General features: G+C 49.1%; 1 protein-coding gene across 3 annotated transcripts in view; it reads left to right on the forward strand.

Annotated features, from left to right (window-relative positions):
* The window catches only part of SRP68 (signal recognition particle 68kDa), a 40,295-nt gene extending 21,593 nt beyond the window's left edge, over nt 1-18,702 (forward strand). For 2 of the 3 annotated variants that reach the window (XM_006886194.1, XM_006886196.1), the window contains 10 exons: nt 257-339; nt 2,218-2,358; nt 11,189-11,287; nt 12,321-12,385; nt 13,492-13,648; nt 14,155-14,249; nt 15,532-15,661; nt 17,277-17,352; nt 17,835-17,887; nt 18,475-18,702. In XM_006886194.1, the coding sequence (XP_006886256.1) occupies nt 257-339; nt 2,218-2,358; nt 11,189-11,287; nt 12,321-12,385; nt 13,492-13,648; nt 14,155-14,249; nt 15,532-15,661; nt 17,277-17,352; nt 17,835-17,887; nt 18,475-18,702 (1,127 nt within the window). The remainder of the gene's footprint in view (nt 1-256; nt 340-2,217; nt 2,359-11,188; nt 11,288-12,320; nt 12,386-13,491; nt 13,649-14,154; nt 14,250-15,531; nt 15,662-17,276; nt 17,353-17,834; nt 17,888-18,474) is intronic. The other variant, XM_006886195.1, reaches the window with a different exon arrangement.
* Nucleotides 18,703-19,253: the final 551 nt, after the last annotated feature.

Here is a 19,253-nt window from a genome sequence, read left to right on the forward strand (position 1 = left end):
CAGAGTGTGATTTCACAGTCAGTCCTGCTCAGAATAGTTGCACAAGGCAGTTGCTTTGCTTCTGTTCCTTCCTGCCATCTTCTGTGCATCACGAGAGATCAGTCTGTTCTCTCTGGTCAAGTTCTTTTTTGGAAAAGGTCTCAGTCTTCAGAGGCTGTCATTTAAATGCCTGTGAATGGGGGGAGGCCCCTTTAAGTCCTTGCTGAATCTTGCAGTTCTTGAGAGACCAGACCCTTGAAGCTCTCTCTCCTTTCAGGGGACCAGTCAGCCATCAATGAACTGATGCAGATGAGATTGAGATCCGGAGGTACCGAGGGTCTCCTGGCAGAAAAGCTGGAGGTAACTCATTGTCTGCACATTTGCGTTTTGAAAAAGTTAGAACAATAATCCGTTGTATAATCCTATCATACAGGTATAGCTGCTATTAATATATGTATTTTATCTCTATGTTTTAGAAAAATACTGGTTTGGGTCAGTTAATATAAATATTTGATATTTTTAATTTTTTACATTTCCTATGCAAATAATATTGACTGATTCCAGAAAAAGGAAGAAATAGAGAAAACGGGTAAAAGTCAGAGCATGCATTATCCTCCCGCCTAAGTAACACTCACTAAGATGCTGATCTTACGGACTTCTGGGCAGGAAAAAAGGATGTATTTCTTAAAAATAATCCATTCATACTGTTATGCAGCTTGCTTTTAAATGCTTTACATACACCTTTTCCCCCATTTCAATCCGTTTCTGTACTTTGGTCATTTTCTCTGTGTGTGTGCAGAAGCTGCGTCGGCGTGTTCTCGTGGCTGTGTGCTCCTCCACTAGATGAAGGAAGTCCTTTTTAGTTAGCTGCTTTCTATTGTTAATTGTTTAAGTGGTAAATAGAACTGCCTGGAAAATCCTTGTTCCTGGTTCTTGCTTGCGTCCTTACTTAATTCCTTCGAGAAAATTCCAAAAGTGGAATTAAATGTTTAGAAGCTTTTGCTACGTATTGACAAATGTCTTTAAGTAAATGTCTCCTAATTTCTGTCTTCACTTGCCATGTACACACAGATATACCTTCCTCCTCACACCTTTCTAAACGTGGTCTGGCTTTTCCTCGACGCTTTTGACATTTGCGTTCCCGTAGATGATCCATGATACGGACGAGGAGATGAAAGTAAATGTAGATTTGTAAAGTCTATAATGTGAAAATAAAAGTTGACAATAAAGGGACATTTTTAATGTGAGACTGTTCTGATGTGAGTGTGCGTGTTTACGGTGAACCTCTCAGAACCAGGAGTCAGCAGGACTGATGTGTTTCTCCCGATCTCACGTTTTCTGCCGCTGACTGAGTAGAGTCTTACCACTCTTCTCTTACTATCAGTGGAAAATACTTGAGTTTTTCTTTCTCTTAACAGCTTCTGTCTTGCTTAGGTTCTGCCGTTTTGTAGGTGTGTGTGACTTTATGCATACGCTTTCATCTGCATAGTAAACCCTCAGAAATGCAGCAGCAGACATTTTTCAGGAGTCCATTTCTGTTGAAGAGTTAAGACCATAGTCTCAGGGTATCTCAGTCTGTTGACATGACAGAGTTCATATTGTTAGGTTTTATACACTAGTTTGATGAATATTGTATTGAATCATAAAATCTTGAGAGTAGCTTCCTAGTAAAACTATTGGCTTTTACTCATCTGGAGCAAAATAGAAGGAACCCAGAGACCCAAAGAAGAGACTAGTGTCCAGGACAAATCATATACACAGACCACCAGAGGAACTCAGTGGTAGTCAACTATCAATAGTAATTGCTAGATGAACTCCAGAGAAATGGGAGGAAAATGTGGAACTGTCTACGGATCTCTGAGGTGACTTTGTAGTTTAATTTCACGGATTGGCTCAAAAAAATTAATACCACCCCTAAGTACAGTGCTTCTTTGAAAAAATCGCCTGTATGAGACCAAATGATTAATGACGGCTTTAAAGGAAGGAGAGTCAAGGGAACTAGATTAGTGGAAATGCAACAGTGAGAGCAGAAATAATGAGAATGTTTACACATTGTGAAGAATGTAGCCAGTGACACTGGAACTTGTGGAAATTGAGGAGAAGCATAAAGTGGTTAAACTTCTACCAACAGCACAATGGGAAAAGGAATGAGAAAGACACAGCTTCTGTATTCCACTTCTTTTCATCTACTGCATTCATCCTAAAGTTAAAGCTCTAACTTTTGATACTGTTTTGCAGTCGCTGATCAGTCAGACTCGAGCGAAACAGGCCGCTACCATGAGCGAGGTGGAGTGGAGAGGGAGGACGGTGCCCGTGAAGATCGACAAAGTGCGGATCTTCCTGCTGGGGCTGGCCGACAACAAAGCCGCCATTGCCCAGGTGAGGACGCGCGCCCTGTCTCCTCCGCGGGAGGTCCTGCTCTTTCACTGTAGGGAGTAGTTGGTGGTCATTTCCTACAAAACAAAAACTTATCCTCCTCCTCTTTGGGATCTGATAACAGTTTTAAGCTGTACCCTCTTATATAAGATTATTATTTTGAAATCTGAGTTCATAGAGGTGTTCTTATATTTACATGGCAAAGAACTTGACAGTGACAGTCGTCAGCGTGAGAACAGGAGTGCTAAGAGGCTCGTTGGAAGTAAAGACTCATTTTTGGCCCAGCAGTTGGTGCAGCGGCTCAGCTCTGACCTCTTATTCTGACCCTCTAACCCCAAACCTCTTGTTCCTGCGCTTTTGGGAGAGCCGGGCTAAACCAGAATGTCTGGTTTCGGTGGTGGTCTGTGTGGAATATTCATGTGAAGCTCTCCCGCTTGCTGCTCTTACCTGATCGCTGCCTGGTTGTGAGTGTGAGCTACCGAGTCCCAAAGGATGCGAGCTTTGTCGTCTCAGAGTTCCGCTTCCATCTGAGGTGATGGGCAGCTCCCAAAACCAGCCGCGACAGTCAGCAGATGGAGGAGGATTCCCTAAGAAGACAAATCTCTGTATGCTTCCCATAAACCCCTGACACTCTCATCCTTTGTGACTCCCACAGTGGGCTCTGGTGTGTCAGGAGGTGTGAGGGTGGCACAGGAGAGGACGAGGTTCAGATCTGTTGTTCACAGGGTTGCTATGGTTTGTACTTGACTCAGTGGCACCTAACAACGAAAACATCTTCCACACCTTCCAGTGGTTGATTCCAAAATAATTCATCTTGTGTTGGAGACAACTTTCAGTGTTGTTGTTGCTGTTGTTATGTGCTGTCAAGTCGCTTGCGACTCATAGTGACCCTGTGTACAACAGCCCTAAACCCTGCTCTATTCTGTGCCAGTCTCATTGCCTCTGACACACCCATCCCGATTACCCCAGTCACTGAATCAATCCACCTCATAGAGGGTCTTCCCCTCCTGCGCTGTCCCCCCACTCTACCCAGCCTCATGTCCCTCTCTAAAGGCCTGTCCCTCCTTACAACATGTCCAAAGTATGTCAGACGAAGCCCCAGAATCCTTGCCTCCAAGCAGTAGCCTGGTTTAACCCTCTCTAAGATGAATCTGTTTGTTTTCTTGGCAGTCCAGGGTACATTCAATACTCTTCTCCAGCACCACAGCTCAAAGGCATCAATTCTCCTTCTGTCCTCCCTAGTCATTGTCCAACTCTCTGATAGCATAAGAATTTATTCATGTTCTTGTTTTGTGTACCGGACCATCCCCGCACCCCCCAGTCCATTTGCTGGAAGAGGAGAGGATTAGATTAATAACTGGTTCCTTCAAGGCTTTTTCTAAGAATGTCTCATGGCACTGCTGTGTGGCCAGGCCTCTGGATGAGGGTTCTGGTAACAGCCATTGAGATCTTGTGAGTGGATTCATGTTTTGATTTTGGCTGAATATTTTATTGTAGGTTGGAGGAAAGTTTAGAGAGCAGATTCATTTTATGTTCAACAGCGTCCTGGCCTTAGTTTTCATTCCTTCAATAAAAGAGCACCTTCTCACTCCCTTCCTGGGTTTCTTGTTTTCATTCACCCATCTTTCCTGACCCGTCCTGTTTTCTGAGCTTTGTTTTGGGGGCAAATACTGTCCTTTCAGTCTTGTATAGGTGCTTGTAGGGAGGAGTACATTCCTCCTGGATGATACTGTTCATTTCTGTGGTTGTTGGGTTGAAAGGGGATCTCTGCCAATGGATTTGTTTCTGGGTTTGAGGCGTGTCCAAGGCTTCTAATAGTCTCTGTCACCCCAGTAAGTCTGGTCTTTTTTTATGAACTTCAGTTTTGTTCCACATTTCCCCCGCCTCTGTCTGGAGACCTGTTATCATCTGCATTGGAGCACTTTGCGGCGGTAGCCAGTTACCATCGGCTGCTCTGGTCTCAGGCTGGGGAGGCTGTGGTTCTTGGGCTTCATCAGGTCTTTGGACTAACCATTTCCTTGAGTCTTTGATTTTCGTCACTCTTCTTTGCTCTGGATGGGAAAGAGCTATCGTTGCACTTTGGAGCGTTGTATTTGTGGACTGTGTTGTGCCAGCTACCCTTCAAGTTCTGAGTCTGAGGCCGTGGACACAGTGATTCTTTCCCTCAGGGTGTATAACTACAGCTAAGTTTGCATGACTTTACCCCTGTGTGCTCTCTTTTCTTGGTATATTTACAGCCTATATGTGTGTAAGTGCCCTCTGTCAAAGCTGCATCTATTTGTGGCTGTAGTCCCACTGCCTTCACACTCCTGTTCACCTTCAATGCGCATATATCCACCAGTAGATTATTATTCATGCTATTACAGGATTGGTGTATAATCATTTTACGTGCACAACATAACTCTTACGCTCCTCTCATTCTCTTCTTTGTCTTGTGCTAACCTTCCCTTTTATTGCCTTTTCCTTCTTCAAAGAGTTTTTTCCTATGAGTAAACCTTTTCTTGCCTTTTTATAGTAATTGGCTCTACATATAAAAGCGTTTGTCCTTTGTGACCGTTCTCACCATCTTTGACACACCCCAGCCCGTGGTTTCAGTCCCGGTCAGGACATCATTTGAGGGTCTTCTTTTCTTTCACCTGCCCTCCATCTTTCCCAGCACGATGTGCCTTTCTACAAACTGGCGCCTCTTGACAGCCTGCCCAGAGTATGAGACCAAGTTGTACTGTCCTTGTCTCTAAAGAGCCTCTGGTTGCACTTTGTCCAAGTCATATTTGTTGTACTTTTGGCGGTCTCTGGGACACTGGCTGTTGATCTTCTGTACCCCAACACGGAGGCATCAGTTCTTCATCCCTATTCATTGACTGATTTTCATGTATACACACACACATACATATACAGCCTCATTAAAAATATTCCAGCTTTGCCCCAGGTGCACCTCAGTCTTTAGTCTGACATCCTCGCTCTTTAAAGCTGTTTCATCCTTGCTCTCGGGGAAAGCTTTTTTCCTAGTCTCTGGAGGAAGGTCCTTGCTTCTTTGGAGTCTGCTCCCAGGCCATCTTCATGTGCGTTCATCTCAGCTTGCCAGTGTGCTTTTAATCTCTTTGATTTTTCAAGAGATTGACTCAGGATATACTCTTCACTCATTTTGTCTCAGTAACAGAAGACATCATTTGTCTCAGGACAGCCTGCTCCTAGGTGTGGTTGTTCCCGCAGCCTGGCAAACCCAGTTCAGTTCATAACAGAGCGTCAACCTCAAACTAAAATCCATTGCATTTGAGAACATGTCATAGCGACCCTGTGAGAAGAGCGTGGAACTGCCAGTGGCTTCCCAGAGCTGTGAATCCTTACACAAGCAGACTGCCCCAGCTTTCTCTTGCAGAGCAATGGCGGGGTCCAGCAATCAACCTCTTAGCTAGTAACCAAGCACTTAACCACGTATCACCAGGCCTGCATCCAGGGTCACTGAATCTGATTGGAAGCTTCCATCGTTGTCGGGCGAGTCCGTGCTCACCCAGTCGGCTAGAGGAGGACCTTTGTTGGCCAGGTGGCAGGAGCAAGTGTAGGGGATATTGACCTGAATTTCTCTTTTCTCCTTTTTTATACATAACTAGAGAATAAAGAAAGGTCTTTTTGCCTTGTCCCTAAAATAGTTCTGTTTGGACTAAATTATTAGACCCTGTAGAGAAAGCATTTATCTGGCTACATGTGAAGACATTGTAGCTACAGTTAACACATAACCTTCCTGTGCAGACAGATGGAGCTTGGTGCCTTTGTCTGTAGGCAGTGGTGCTGAAAATCTCTGGTTGCTCAGATTCACTAGCTGCTCCAAGGGAGAAGAATGATGTCCTGCCACGCGGCCCGCGCCTGGGAACCCCAGCGACTGTCAGGGAGTCTGTTCTGCGTGGCAGCCCCAGGGGGTTTGGGCTTGAACTTTGTACGCAGTTAGGGAATTACAAGCTCGATTTTCATTGTAGTTGAAGATTTGTCTTCTGATTATTGACAGTTTTTTATTATTATTTTATTAGTGTGTGTGTGTGTGTGTGTGTGTGTGTATACCGTCAAATCGGATCTGACTGGTACAGGAGGAGAGGTTGTCCCTCCTTTTCCCAGCAGAGCGTCTGGTGGATTTGAACCGTGCGCCTCTGGGATTGCAGTGCAGTTTCTTGCCACTAGGCCACCAGAGCTCCCCTAAGATTTGTCTTCTGGATCGCAGTCATAGCCACCCTTCTAAAATAGCCGACAAGGAGCACTTTTTACTTTATAATTCAGGCCAGCAAAAACATTGCCGTTTTTTAAAACTTGACTAGGTGAGAAAGAAAAACCAAACCACTGACACTCGAGCACCTCAGCGCAGCTCCTTGTGTGCTTGACGATCTTAGTGTGCGCGCGGTTGCATAGGAGACATCCTACTTGCCAGGACCTTTGGTCTGCTCAGGTAGTAGGCGGCGTATGTAGGTTTTCATGCCTGTTTAACCAAAGCACTTCTGTTACTGGGCACTTGTATTCTGTAGTTTCCTAAGAAGCGCTGTTGGTGATGTAGTGAAGCTTTTCCTAAGGTGAGGTTTCCACTTTTTGCATTACTGTTACAGGGTATATTGCGTGAAGTGAGAATTTGAAATGGACCCATCTTTTAAAACAAGTAATTACTATGTTGCATTTACATTTTTGGTGTAAAAAATGTGTGTTAATCCTGGTAAGATTTTCACCTTAAAAAATGAAACCCCCCCCCAAAAAAATGAAATTCCGAGCCCTCTTACATAAGTGGCCACCCCTATCCGGGTCTGGGATGTCGGGGTCACACTGCTGTTTCACCAGCCCTGCCCTTCCAGGACTGTCAGTCAGCAGGCCTACTGCAACTATGATCTGGATTTTTGGGAAATACACAGTTCTTCATGGAACTGTCACATCCAAGGATGATGCCCTGAACTTGGAACTTAAAAAATTGTTTTGTAGTTTAATATTTATTGAATTACATGTCTGCCTCACTAGATACAACAGATAATAAAACAAATCTGAAGGCTTTCTAAAAAAGTAAAACAAACCAGTTAAATATGTGATATACATATGCTGGATCAGTCCTGTCAGTGAAATAATTTAAGTACAGGATCAAAAAAGGTTTAATTAGGGGTGAGCATTTAGCTGGTTAAAAGGCTACTGAATGAACCTGTCAGTACAGAAAAATGCCCTTTGGCCGATCTCAGAATCACGTGCCCTGCAACACTGCTGGCTGATGGTTTGCCTGCGTCTGACGTGGGTCTGACCCTCCTTGACAGTTCTCGTTACTGGGGTTTATGCTCTTTTCTGAATAAGATTTGATCCTTAAAAGTGCGAGGCCTTCGTTTCCATTATTCTCAGCCTAGCTAGTATAGATCTGGGCAACCCTGGTTACACAGTGGATTATGCAGTGGGCTGCTAACTGAAAGGTCAGAAGTTCAAATCTACTTACTGCCCCAAGGGAGAAAATATTTATAGACCTGAAAACCTTAAGTGGTTCTGCTCTGTCTTGGCTAATAGTTAAAAGAGTCAGAATAGGCTTGACGGCCGTTTGCTAAAAACTTGAGTACAAGAATGTGGTAACACCAGCTTACTGCTTCCTTAGAAGGGTTTTCATGGTCTCTGAGTACTAACAGCAGCTTACTGAAAAGCATGAAAGGAAGAAATCATTCAGGGAGCTCAGACTGAAGAGATGAGCTGAGGGGGAATCAGGTGCCCACTCCCAGCTGCACGGCCGTTGCTCGCCTCAGTCAGCCCCCGTGTCCCCAGCATCGCGCGGTGTTGCTGTGGCTGCAGCGGCTCGCTCTGGTTTACTTTCTAGTACAGGGTCACTTGCCACTTGTGGCTTCCTGGGGAGGACAGTATAGCAGCGATAGAGGGCAAGGGCAGCTTAGAAATGTCTGCAGGTTTGATGATTCTTGTCTTTAGGTTAAGGTTAATGTTTAAGTGGAAGGAGACCATTATCTTTTTCTTTAAAAAGCCCCCCAAAACCGAAGCAGCCCTGTTCGCAAGTAGAGGTTTCTGTCCTTTGTTGAGTTCTCCCGTGCCTTTTCCTCACCGCGGGGGTCTCTGGGGGAGGTTTTACTCAGTTCCCCGGGTCTCCTGGGGGTGTGGTGGCACGTGTGCTCAAGACCTGCCTTGCGTGTCTGTTGGCCGTGTCCCCACCTTCCAGCAGTTCCTGTGTCGTTATTTCAGTGGCCACCCGCGCTGCTCTGCAGCCGTCAGCTTTGAACCACATCGTGAGGAAAAACGGTCAGAGTCTGTGCGTTAGGACTAATGGGCCACGGTCTTCTCCAGTGTAATATTGTGGACGTCACAGACACAGCTGCGAAAGCCGTCACCCGGGCTCAGCTCCACCTGCAGGCGTGGTCTGTGGCAAGATTGGAAGATGGAGGGAAGGCTCCCTTGTCCTTTTAGGAACCGGCTTGGCCTCGAAGGGAAGTCTATGAGTGGAAGTGTAAGGAGTGCAGTGTCCCCGAGAAAGGCGTGGCTTCCTGTTTGAAGACCGTTTTGCCCGTCCAGGGACACTCAGGCATTCTGTCCTGAGAGAAGGGGCATCTTGAGTCTCTTCAGTGTGGGTGTGCCTACCGTGCTCAGTTCCCTGCACAGTGGGTGTCCCTGCAGTGTCCAAGTCCCTGCGGTGTGGGCTGTCCCCGCAGTGTACATGTTCCTGCAGTGTGTGTGTCCCTGTGCTGTAGGTGTCTCTACAGTATCCAAGTCCCCGCGGTGTGGGCTGCCCCCGCAGTGTGCGTGTTCCCTCAGTGTGGGTGTGCCCCGGTGTCCGAGTCCTCACAGTGTGCATGCCCCAGAGTGTGTCATAAGCACGGCCGCCCAAAGTTGTCTCCTTCAGATGAGCCTTTCCCCTCATGGCCGGTTTCTGTCAGTGTCCCGGTAGAACAGACACTCTCCTGTGTTGGAGCAGTGGGGAAGGTGGAGGTGGTTTGCTGACGCAGAGATGTGTTTGTTCAATGGGATGAAGACTTGTCTCTGGCAGCAGAGAACCTGCATGTTCACATCTTTTGCATTTTCTTTAATTTGAGCCGTTCTCGGCAGCGACAGTTCTAGTATATTGTTGGATGCCTTTGGGTCGAGTACAGACTTGAAGTAAAAGAGTTGTTCCTTCTGACTTTCGCACCCGTTGCCCTGCCTGCCGTCCCCCACCCATTGTAAGAGGGTGTTGGTGGCATTGTTTGGACAGCAGGCTGTCAGACTGATGAAGCAGTTTATCATCCTCCTTGTGTGAGTCAGGGTGGGGGAGGGGGGTGTGTGACCATTCACACACTTTAATCTGCTTGCTAAGCGAATGCACACTATTTACCACTCCACAGGATTCGTGCTTGGAGTAAACAGCTCTGACTTGCTGACTGGAGGAGATATTTAACAATTATTTTTGGGAGCCACCCTGTTCAGTACCATAACCACTTGACACATTATTTCAATTTCAGCTAATTAAAATGTCAAGTTAGAGCAAGACTTTTGGCTGAGATTCTTTAAAGAGTGTTGTGTGTGTGGGTTTAGTGGGTATTAAGATGTGTAAAGTCAATTTTTCTGTTAAAAATCGTACTGTAAAATACTTAGTGGCATGGGAAAGCTTAGAAAATTGTTGAGTGGATTGCAACATAGCATGCCAGGTGTGATCCCTTTCCTGATAAAATACATGACTGTGGGTGTTTACATTAAAACGAAGAGCTAAAAGGGCAGTTACTCAGCCCAGCGCCGCAGGCCCTGTAGGGCAGCACTGGCTGTGGGTCAACTGCTGCTGTGGCTTTAATAGTTTCTTGAGTGACTTGCCCCGGGTGTGTTCCCAAGGAGGTCAGCAGCAGGGAAGTGAAGTGCTTTTAAACAGAAAAGGTGTTTGTTTTATAGTGGGTGTTCTCACACAGCGGAAACGTACGAGAAACGTACGTCAAGAGAACAGTTTGTCTTGACCCCTGTTTGGCCCTCTCAGCAGGCCCCAGCTCTCTCAGCAGGCCCCAGCTCTCTCAGCAGGCCCCAGCCCTCTCAGCAGGCCCCAGCCCGCTTGTCTCAGGCAGTGAGGGTTTTCTTTGAACTTCCCTCTAGGTCAGTTTAGTGTCAAGAGGGCTTTGGGTTTTAGGGGTTTGGTTTTGCAGAGTGGGTGTCAGTTTCTGTGGGAAGTCAAACAGAATGATGGAATGTGGATGTTTTGTAGTCTGTCTACCAGTAACACAAGTTTCCCTCCAAACCGCCTCGGTCCGTCCCCACCCGCTCACCCAGATTCTGTAGGATGATAATGAGGGCTGGCAGGTATTCAGGTGATGAATCACGTTTTCACATCTACAGTGTCCGGCAGGGGGTGACACTGTCGTCTCCTGCGTGGGGCCTGATGAGCTCTAGCTGAGTTCTCGGAGTGGCCGTGTGGAGCAGGGGCCTCCACGTGGTAGATTATAGCAAAGGGAACAGAACTTTGATCAGGTGCTGGTCAGCAGTGTTGAGTATTCCTCTTCTGGACCTAAAAGAAGTTGAAAGGTTACACAAAGCAGAGCTTTAGCAGGTTCTGGAGGAGAACTGCACTGTCGGAACAGCCGTGCCCAGGGTTATCAGTCTGTGAGGCCATCTAGGGAGGTGGGCGCCCGGAGGCGAGGACACACTGCAGAGTGCAGGCTTCCAGATCGTCTCACAGGACAAACCTCTCTGCTGTCTCATGTGAATAATGAACACGGCGTGAGGGAATGATCTGTGCTGAAGTGTTAGAACTGACCTCTGACTTAGGCCTTCTTTTCACATGTGAGGCACAGGATCAGAACTCTGCCGTCCCTCTTCCCTCCTGACACTGGCTTCCTCAAAAGAGAGTCTTTCACCCCTTCCTGCCTTTGTCCAGGCCGAGAGCGAGGAGACCAAAGAGCGGCTGTTCGAGTCCATGCTCAGCGAGTGTCGGGATGCCATCCAGGCCGTCCGGGAGGAACTTGAACCAGACCAGGTGGGTGGAACCACCTGCCTACCCCACTCACATTTGGGGCTCATGTCCTGTTCTCCAGCGGGGTCCCAGTGGTCTAAGTGCATTCAGATGCTTTTTTTGAGGTGTGGGGTTCAGCTGATGTCTCTGAGAAGCCCCTGTCTCTGTGAGATTATTCATTTCCCTCTGCCCTGTTTCCCTCATTTTCTACATTACTTGTTGGGCCCGGGGTCTCAGATTAGTTATGATTTAACCCTGGTCTATTACATCACGGTTGCGGTGTGGAACATAACATCAGTCCACAGGGCTTCCTCCTCTGGAAGTGGCAGGGGAACCTGGAGGAGAACCTGCCCCAGCATTCCTGAGAAGCCTTCCGGGCTGAGAGGCCGCCTGCTTGTCTGGGTACCCAGGCTGTTCCGCAGCTTCTCGGCAGCCCCGCAGCTTCTCTTCTCTTTGCCTGCATCCTCTCGGACAGTCCTCCATCCCCCTTTCACTTACAGAGACCCTTGTGACTACCTTGGATCTGTGGGATAGCCCAAGATCAGCTCAAGATTCTTTTCTTCTTGCATTTTTTTCCCCACGTAAAGTCATAGTTTCCAGAGATTAGCGTGTGTTCATCTTGGGTGGGGGTGGGCGTGGGGTGGACATTACTTAGCTGACCACAGAAGATAAGCACTAACAACACGGGCTGTTGAATGCCATCGAGTCAGAGCCAACTCAGAGCTGACCCTCCAGTGAGTTTTCAGGGGGAGTGAGTCGCACGGGAGGAGATTGCTCGTTCTCCTGCTGTGGGGCAGCTGGTGAGTTTGAACAACATGCCTTTGGGATTGTAATGCAGCTTCTTGCCACTAGGCCACCAGAGCTCCCAAACAGCGCAGGAATAGACCTAAGCTAAGGCACAGGCCTCAAGATGCACCGTGGACCGTAGTTTGAATGCTGTGGGGCCTGATCCTGGCAGCAGCATCCTCAGAACGCCTCAGCTGGACAGCGCTGGACCAGATCTGGCCTTGTCTTTCTGTGACATGTCTAGGGGACACTACCTTTTTCACCTCCACAGAAACAGAGAGATTACACTTTCGAAGGAGAGTCAGGGAAGGTTTCCAATCGGCAGTACCTGCACAGGTAAGAGGGATGTCTCATGGGTAAGGGGAGTGTCTTCTGTAAGGGACGTGTCATTTTTCCACTTTTTAACATTGTAGTACATCTCATTGGAGCTAAAACTAACTCATTGCTGTCAAGTTGGAACCAGCTCACAGCTGGACCTCTAGTGGGTTTCAGAGGCTATAAACTGTGTGGGAGGACACTGCTCATCTTACCCCCTTGAAGCAGCTAATGCATTCAGACAGCCTGCCTTTGGGTTGGCTGTGCAGTTCCTTAACCACGAAAGACCACCACAGCTCCTTAATCCGAACAAAACATACACATAATGCCATTTTATGATAATTTCTTGATGTATGATAAATAATATTTATGCATATATATATAAATAAAAGTTGATACAGTACTTAAAGTACTTGGCTGCTAACCAAAAGATGACTAGTTCAAGTCTACCAGCTGTTCCAAGAGAAAAAGATGAATTTATTTACTTCTGTAAAGGTTTAGGGTCTCGGAAACTGGGGTTCTGCTCTGTCTGATATGGTCACCGTGAGCTGGAGTCCTTACAGAAAGAGACACAGATAACCGGGAGACACAGATATTGGCCAGTTTAATGTTACAGTCTCCCTGACTGTCACCGCCACCTCCCCTTCCCCAGCAGGGTCTTTCTTAGGGACTCCGTTTCATTGATTTCTTTGTACTTATATAGTAAACTACTCTTAACTTGTCAGGGATTCCTGCAAAAGATCTTGGTATTTTCTGAGACACAGGAGCACCTGTGATGAGGGATCATCCGTGTGGGATCTGCAGTAAATTGGTCCTTGTCTCAAAGGCCAGCATGCTGTCTGTTGGTCACCCTTAAGGACTAGTAGTGTCCTCCGACATTGGTAGCTTTTGGCTCGTAAAGCAAGTTACCAAGGATAGAATTCAGGCTAAAATATAATTCTGTGATAGGTCCTCTGTCAGTTAGCCACAGTCGAGAGCTGCTCAAGCGTGAGGCCAGGCCACATGCCCCTGCTGGATGCCAGGGCCTCCCCACAGGTCCCCAGGCCTGTCCACACTCGTAGCCCGGGGCTCGCCCTAGGCTGCCTGCTCCCTCGAGCATAACCTGAGCTGACACCGTTGCATTCCAGCTATCTGACTTACATCAAGCTGTCAACCGCGATCAAGCGCAACGAGAACATGGCCAAAGGGCTGCAGAGGGCCCTCCTGCAGCAGCAGCCGGAAGACGACAGCAAGCGCTCCCCCCGGCCCCAGGACCTGATACGACTCTACGACATCATTCTTCAGGTGACCCTGGAGGAAGGGCGGTGACCACCGGGCTGTGATGTGAGCTCAGTGTTGCTGAGCTGTCTGAACCCAGGTGTTTCAGATCTGTGCTGTGGAGCCTCTGGCAGGCCCACTGGGGTTCACGGCACGCATGATCTGTGCCACTTTCCCATCGTGCTGACGCTTCCTGACTGAGCTGGTTCAGCCCTCAGGCACCGGTCAGTCAGAATAAGTGAGGCGCGCGCACACATTAGGCGTTTCTGTAAACTCCAACAAGCAGGTCACTCTGAAATGAGAGTTGAGGGCCAGGACCAAGCCCTCCTAGCGGAGGTGGTTCAAGAAGTCTTTGAAGAAGGGGGAAGGGGTGAGCTGGGTCCTCTAGGATCAGACGGAGAGGAGGGAACCCCAGATGTGGCTGCTGTCACACCAGTCTGTCATGTTACCATTACTTCAAGCCCTTGTTTTTGTCTCTTCTTACAAGATCTCCTGACAAAAACTTGGAATTTTTTGTTGTGTCCACTGTACAGAATCTGGTGGAATTGCTCCAGCTTCCTGGCTTGCAGGAGGACAAAGCCTTTCATAAAGAGATAGGCCTCAAGACCCTGGTGTACAAGGCTTACAGGTAACGCTCTGTAGGAGAAGCGCCGACCTCTGCTCTGCGGAGGTTCTATGCACACTGGGAGCCTGGCTGTCCTGGGAGACGGGGCCATTGCCCTTGACCGTGTGGCTGACTTGCCTGGGGTCTGAGTGCACTGGGAGACGGGACCATCGCCCTTGACCGTGTGGCTGACTTGCCTGGGGCCTGAGTGCACTGGGAGACGGGGCCATCGCCCTTGACCGTGTGGCTGACTTGCCTGGGTCTGAGTGCAGGCAGCCCAGCCCTGGGAGGTTGTGACTGTGACTTCCAGTGTGCTAGGACTCGGGGGGTCACACAGCCTCTGCATTAGACTTGTCTTCTCCCTCCTTTTGTTCCTCTTCCTCCTGATAGAAAACAAAACCAGAGTGATTGGTTCAGGGAAACTGAGTTAGGAGAAAGCTGGACTTGGGTTTTCAATGTATTGTGGTGTTTGTAACTTGAAAGTAGGCAATGTAGCAAGATGAGACAGGATGACCAAGTAGGGCAGTGTGTGTGCTCCCCTTCTTTTTGGCTCCACACCCCAGCACTGTGGCTTTCCAGGGGCCTGGGAAGACCATCAGGACTGCCTGATAGTTTAGAAGGAGAGCAGACGTGATCTGTGGTGGAGGAACTCACATTTGAGCCAGTCAGTGTCCTCCCTGCCTGCCTGTCCCTGGCTCCCAAACATGCTCCTTTCGGGAGCTGGCTTCCCTACTGAGCGTTAGGTAGAGGACAGGGCGTCTGGTGGACTGACACCTTGACAGTCTCAGATGGGCCACACAATCCTGGTGTTAAGAAACTGCGGCTAGCGAGCTCTGGTGGCCTAGTGGCAAGAAGCTGCACTGCAATCTCAGAGGCGAGCAGTTCGAATCCACCAGATGCTCTGCTGGAGAAGGAGGAACAATCTCCTCCTGTACCAGTCAGATCTTATTTGACGGTACACACAAAAAATAATGAAATAAAAATTAAAAAAAAAAAAAAAGAAACTGCGGCTGAGGCCAGTTGAGCCTCAGCGTGCTTTCACCAAAGTGCACCTGTAAGGTAAAGCATATTTGCTTTAAAAAAAAATGGTAACTGCGTGCAGGCTGAGTCCGGGCTGTGCTGGATGCCCGCGTGCAGGCTGAGTCCGGGCTGCTCTGAATGCCCACGTGCAGGCTGTCCGGGCTGTGCTGGATGCCCACGTGCAGGATGAGCCTGGGGGGCGTTGAATGCCCACGTGCAGGCTGAGTCTGGGCTGCGCTGAATGCCCGCGTGGAGTAACCATTGCACTCCCCACCCTCCCCGCCAGGTGTTTCTTCATTGCTCAGTCCTATGTGCTGGTGAAGAAGTGGAGTGAAGCGCTTGTTCTGTATGACAGAGTGCTGAAATACGCAAACGAGGTCAACTCCGATGCTGGGGCCTTCAAGAACAGCCTAAAGGTGAGTGGCTGGTCTCTGCTGGCTGCCCGAGCGCTGTGAGAGGGGAGAGCCACTGAGGAGCACAGCTGACTGGCCCCAAGTGCGGGTCCCAGGCCCCTCGCAGAGGCTGCACTTTAACAAGACCCTCGGGGGTGCGCTGCACCATAACCAGCAACAGCCAGCTCTGTGTGGATTGCTGCAGTGATCTGATCCAGAGAATCTGTGCATATTTTACTAGTAGAGACTGATTCGAAAAATGAGCTAAAGTTACTAAGTCACACAAGGCATTGTGAACACCTGCTGATTTCAGAGCTTTGCTGTTGCTCAGCTGGCTCTTGGCCCCTGGGGAATGTAGCCAACCTGGCTCTCTGCTACACAGCTTGTGGTTTTGTTGCAGTGGGAACCCATCTCTGAGTACAGTTGGGGAGCTCTGCTGGCCTAGTGGCAAGAAGCTGCACTGCATTCCCAAAGGTGCATGGTTCGAATCCACCAGATGCTCTGCTGGAGGAGGGACAATCTCCTCCTGTGCCAGTTGGAGCTGATTACATCCGGATACATAACAAGAGGGGGAGGGAATACCAGTAGCTGATAGCAGAGGCAGGAAGATGGGGCAAAAGGGAGATGCAGGTGCGGCATCATGACTGCGCAGCCCCGCTGCTGAGAAGTGACTCCAGCCGCAGCAACCCTGGGGGAGAGCTTAGAACCGCCCAGAGCATTTCCAAAGCTGTGATGGTTCCAGAAACAGACTGCCACACTTTCCTCCTGCACAGCTGCTGCGGGGTTTGAACTGCCTACCATTTGGTTAGCAACGTACTTAACCGCTGTATAGCCAGAGCGCCTGACATCCTCCCCCCACTCCCACCAAATCAGTTCCAACTCCTGGTGATCCACCTTGGCTTTCTGAGGTTGGAGCTCTTTCTCCCTCAGAGCCGCTAGTGGACTTGAATCTCTGATCATTCGGTTAGTGGCCCATCTCTGTGCCACCAGAGTTGCTTTAGCATCTTAACAGTGGGGTATAATTTTAGGGTACAGCACCAAACCAGTGTGGATCGTCCATCTCAGCAGAGGAGAAAACAATGTTTCACAAAACCCCTTCTGACCTAATGTGGTGTAAGCCTTTGTCACGTCCAGACCATGCCGGGTCTTCCCGTTATTTGTGCCCTGAAGGAAGCGGTGGTGGCAGAGCCCTGACTGCCTGGGCCGGAGTCCGCCTCTGCTGCGCAGAGTCCCTGAGCAAGTCACTTTGCCTCTTTCCGCTTCAGTTTTCTCATCTGTAAAATGGGAGGACAGATGCTCTCAGGAGGGTTAGGAAGACTAATTTTCTAATTCTGCTGTTAGGACAGTGCCTGACACGTTATAAACTTTTAGTAATGATCATTTGTGTACTAGGACTTTGCAGTTTAATTCTGATACTGCTCCGTACATATTTTGAAAAGGCGTCCTTATTATTGCTATTTACAAACATTATTTTCTCAGCTCAGCAGAGCCTTTTTCATCTGAAACAGTCTACTTTTCTGCCTTTTTTTTTTTTTACTCAATAGAAAGGGTTGTTGAACAGATCTAAGGTCTGTGGAGTCCACGGGCCCTCTGAGCAGAGCCAGGTCAAGTTCAGTGCACATTTTCTGAATTGTTTCAGGACCTGCCAGATGTACAGGAGCTCATCACTCAAGTGAGGTCTGAAAAGTGCTCTCTGCAGGCGGCGGCCATCCTGGGTGAGTCTCTGGCCGCCCTCCCACCCCTCCTGAGCCCTCTGTGTCTGGCAGCCTTGGTGAACTACTAGTTGTAGCAGTACACAGGGTCATGCCATCTCTGAATGGAGCGTGATGTCATTCCTGTCATATGACTGCCTCTCACTGAGTGCAGTTCTGTTGGCTAGAGAGGAGAACAGACGCACCCATGTCTTAGTCCTGACCTTAAGCTTGTAGGTGCCACTTCCCTGCCTTTGCTTCTATCAGTTTAGGCATGAAATCAAATTCTGTGGAAGGATTTAGAGAAACCCTGTTACTCTCTCCCTTCACCCTAATGACCCCTGTACCACTGTGCTGGCGGCAGTGGGTAGCAGCCCGCTTCCGGGATTTACTGTCTGTCACCTGCACGTTCTCAGGCTCCTCGGGAGAGGGCTGGCTTCCTCAGGGGCTGGATTTAGAACCCTGGGTTGTGACTAACTGTGTGGTTCTTACGGAATCCCTTTCAGATACAAGCGACTCCCACCAGGCAGACACTTCCACCCTAGTCAAGGACAACAAGGTGAGTGTGGGCTATGTCCACTGGGGGTGAGGATGTGCTCCTCGTGGGGTGTTCTTGTTGCCGCGTGTCATCAAGTCAGAACTGCCCCATAGCTGGCCCTCTAGCAGGTTTTCAGAGGCCAGAAGTCACATGGGAGGAGACTGCCCATCTTTCTCTCTGGAGCCGCTGATATATTTGAACCATGTACCTTTGGATTCCCAGCACAGCTTCTTACCACTAGGCCACCAGAGCTCCTTGTTGGTAGAGTAGAGGAACCTTGAACTTCTGAAGCTGCCCGTCTGACATTGCCTAGGTGTCTCAGGTGCCCCAGAGTAGGAGATTATGGACCCCGATGCTGTGCCGTGAGCACCCCCATTAGGAGCTCCGACTTCGGCCTCTGACAGACCCAGGCTCCAGTACCCCCTGCCCACTCACAGTAACCTCTGTAAAGATCAGTGGCTCTGATCTGGAGCATGGGGACATGCTGGCACCTCCTCATGGGTTGGTGAGGACGGGGAGCGGTGAGGCTGGCTGAGGACTCGGCACCTGACTGTCCTACGGACGGCCAGTGTCACACTCTCTCTCCTTCCTCTTGATTTGCCTTCCAGCCTCTAGTTGAACGGTTCGAGACGTTCTGCCTGGACCCTTCCCTTGTGACCAAGCAGGCCAGCCTCGTGCACTTCCCGCCGGGCTTCCAGCCTGTCCCCTGCAAGCCTCTCTTCTTCGACCTGGCCCTCAACCATGTGGCTTTCCCACCCCTCGAAGACAAGTTGGAGCAGAAGACCAAGAGTGGCCTCACCGGATACATCAAGGGCATCTTTGGATTCCGGAGTTAACCAGGCTTTGCCTTGGGGGCCCAGGGAGAGCCTGACTCTTAATCTGTTGTAAGAAAAATCCCAGCGCGTTCCATGATATTAAATCCAGGCCTGCACTGGCCCCGGGCAGGAGCTTGACCCCCTCGGCCTTGCGTTCCTACGTCGTGTGTTTGTGCACTTACATCCTTAACCCTGTGGAGGAGGGACCCGCCTCTTCCTGCTGGTGTGTGTGGGTCCTCTGTGTCCCAGCCTCCACCTGTCCGTGATGCCGACGATGGTAACACCCTCAGGGGAGCTCACACCCTTCCAGGTGGGGCCTGCACGCGTGCTGTGCTTCATCTGTGCCCCGGATTTTATATCAGCTCATCCTTGCCGTGAGGCATCCCCTGAGGAGTTTGTCCGTAACCATGAGCTTGGCCTGTTTTCCCAGGATTACAGTCAGCCTTCGCCTCCGAGGGAGAGAACAAGAAAAGAGCTCTATTTTTAGAAGAACTATGTTGCACTCAGAAGTGATTAAACCAAATCTTATATTAAAAGGCAAAGATGATGGAGACTGCCCGATTTCCGTGGCC

This window comes from Elephantulus edwardii, unplaced genomic scaffold (genome assembly GCF_000299155.1).
Source record: "Elephantulus edwardii isolate Elephantulus edwardi_28Jun2011 unplaced genomic scaffold, EleEdw1.0 scaffold00048, whole genome shotgun sequence".
Classification (NCBI taxonomy): Eukaryota; Metazoa; Chordata; class Mammalia; order Macroscelidea; family Macroscelididae; genus Elephantulus; species Elephantulus edwardii.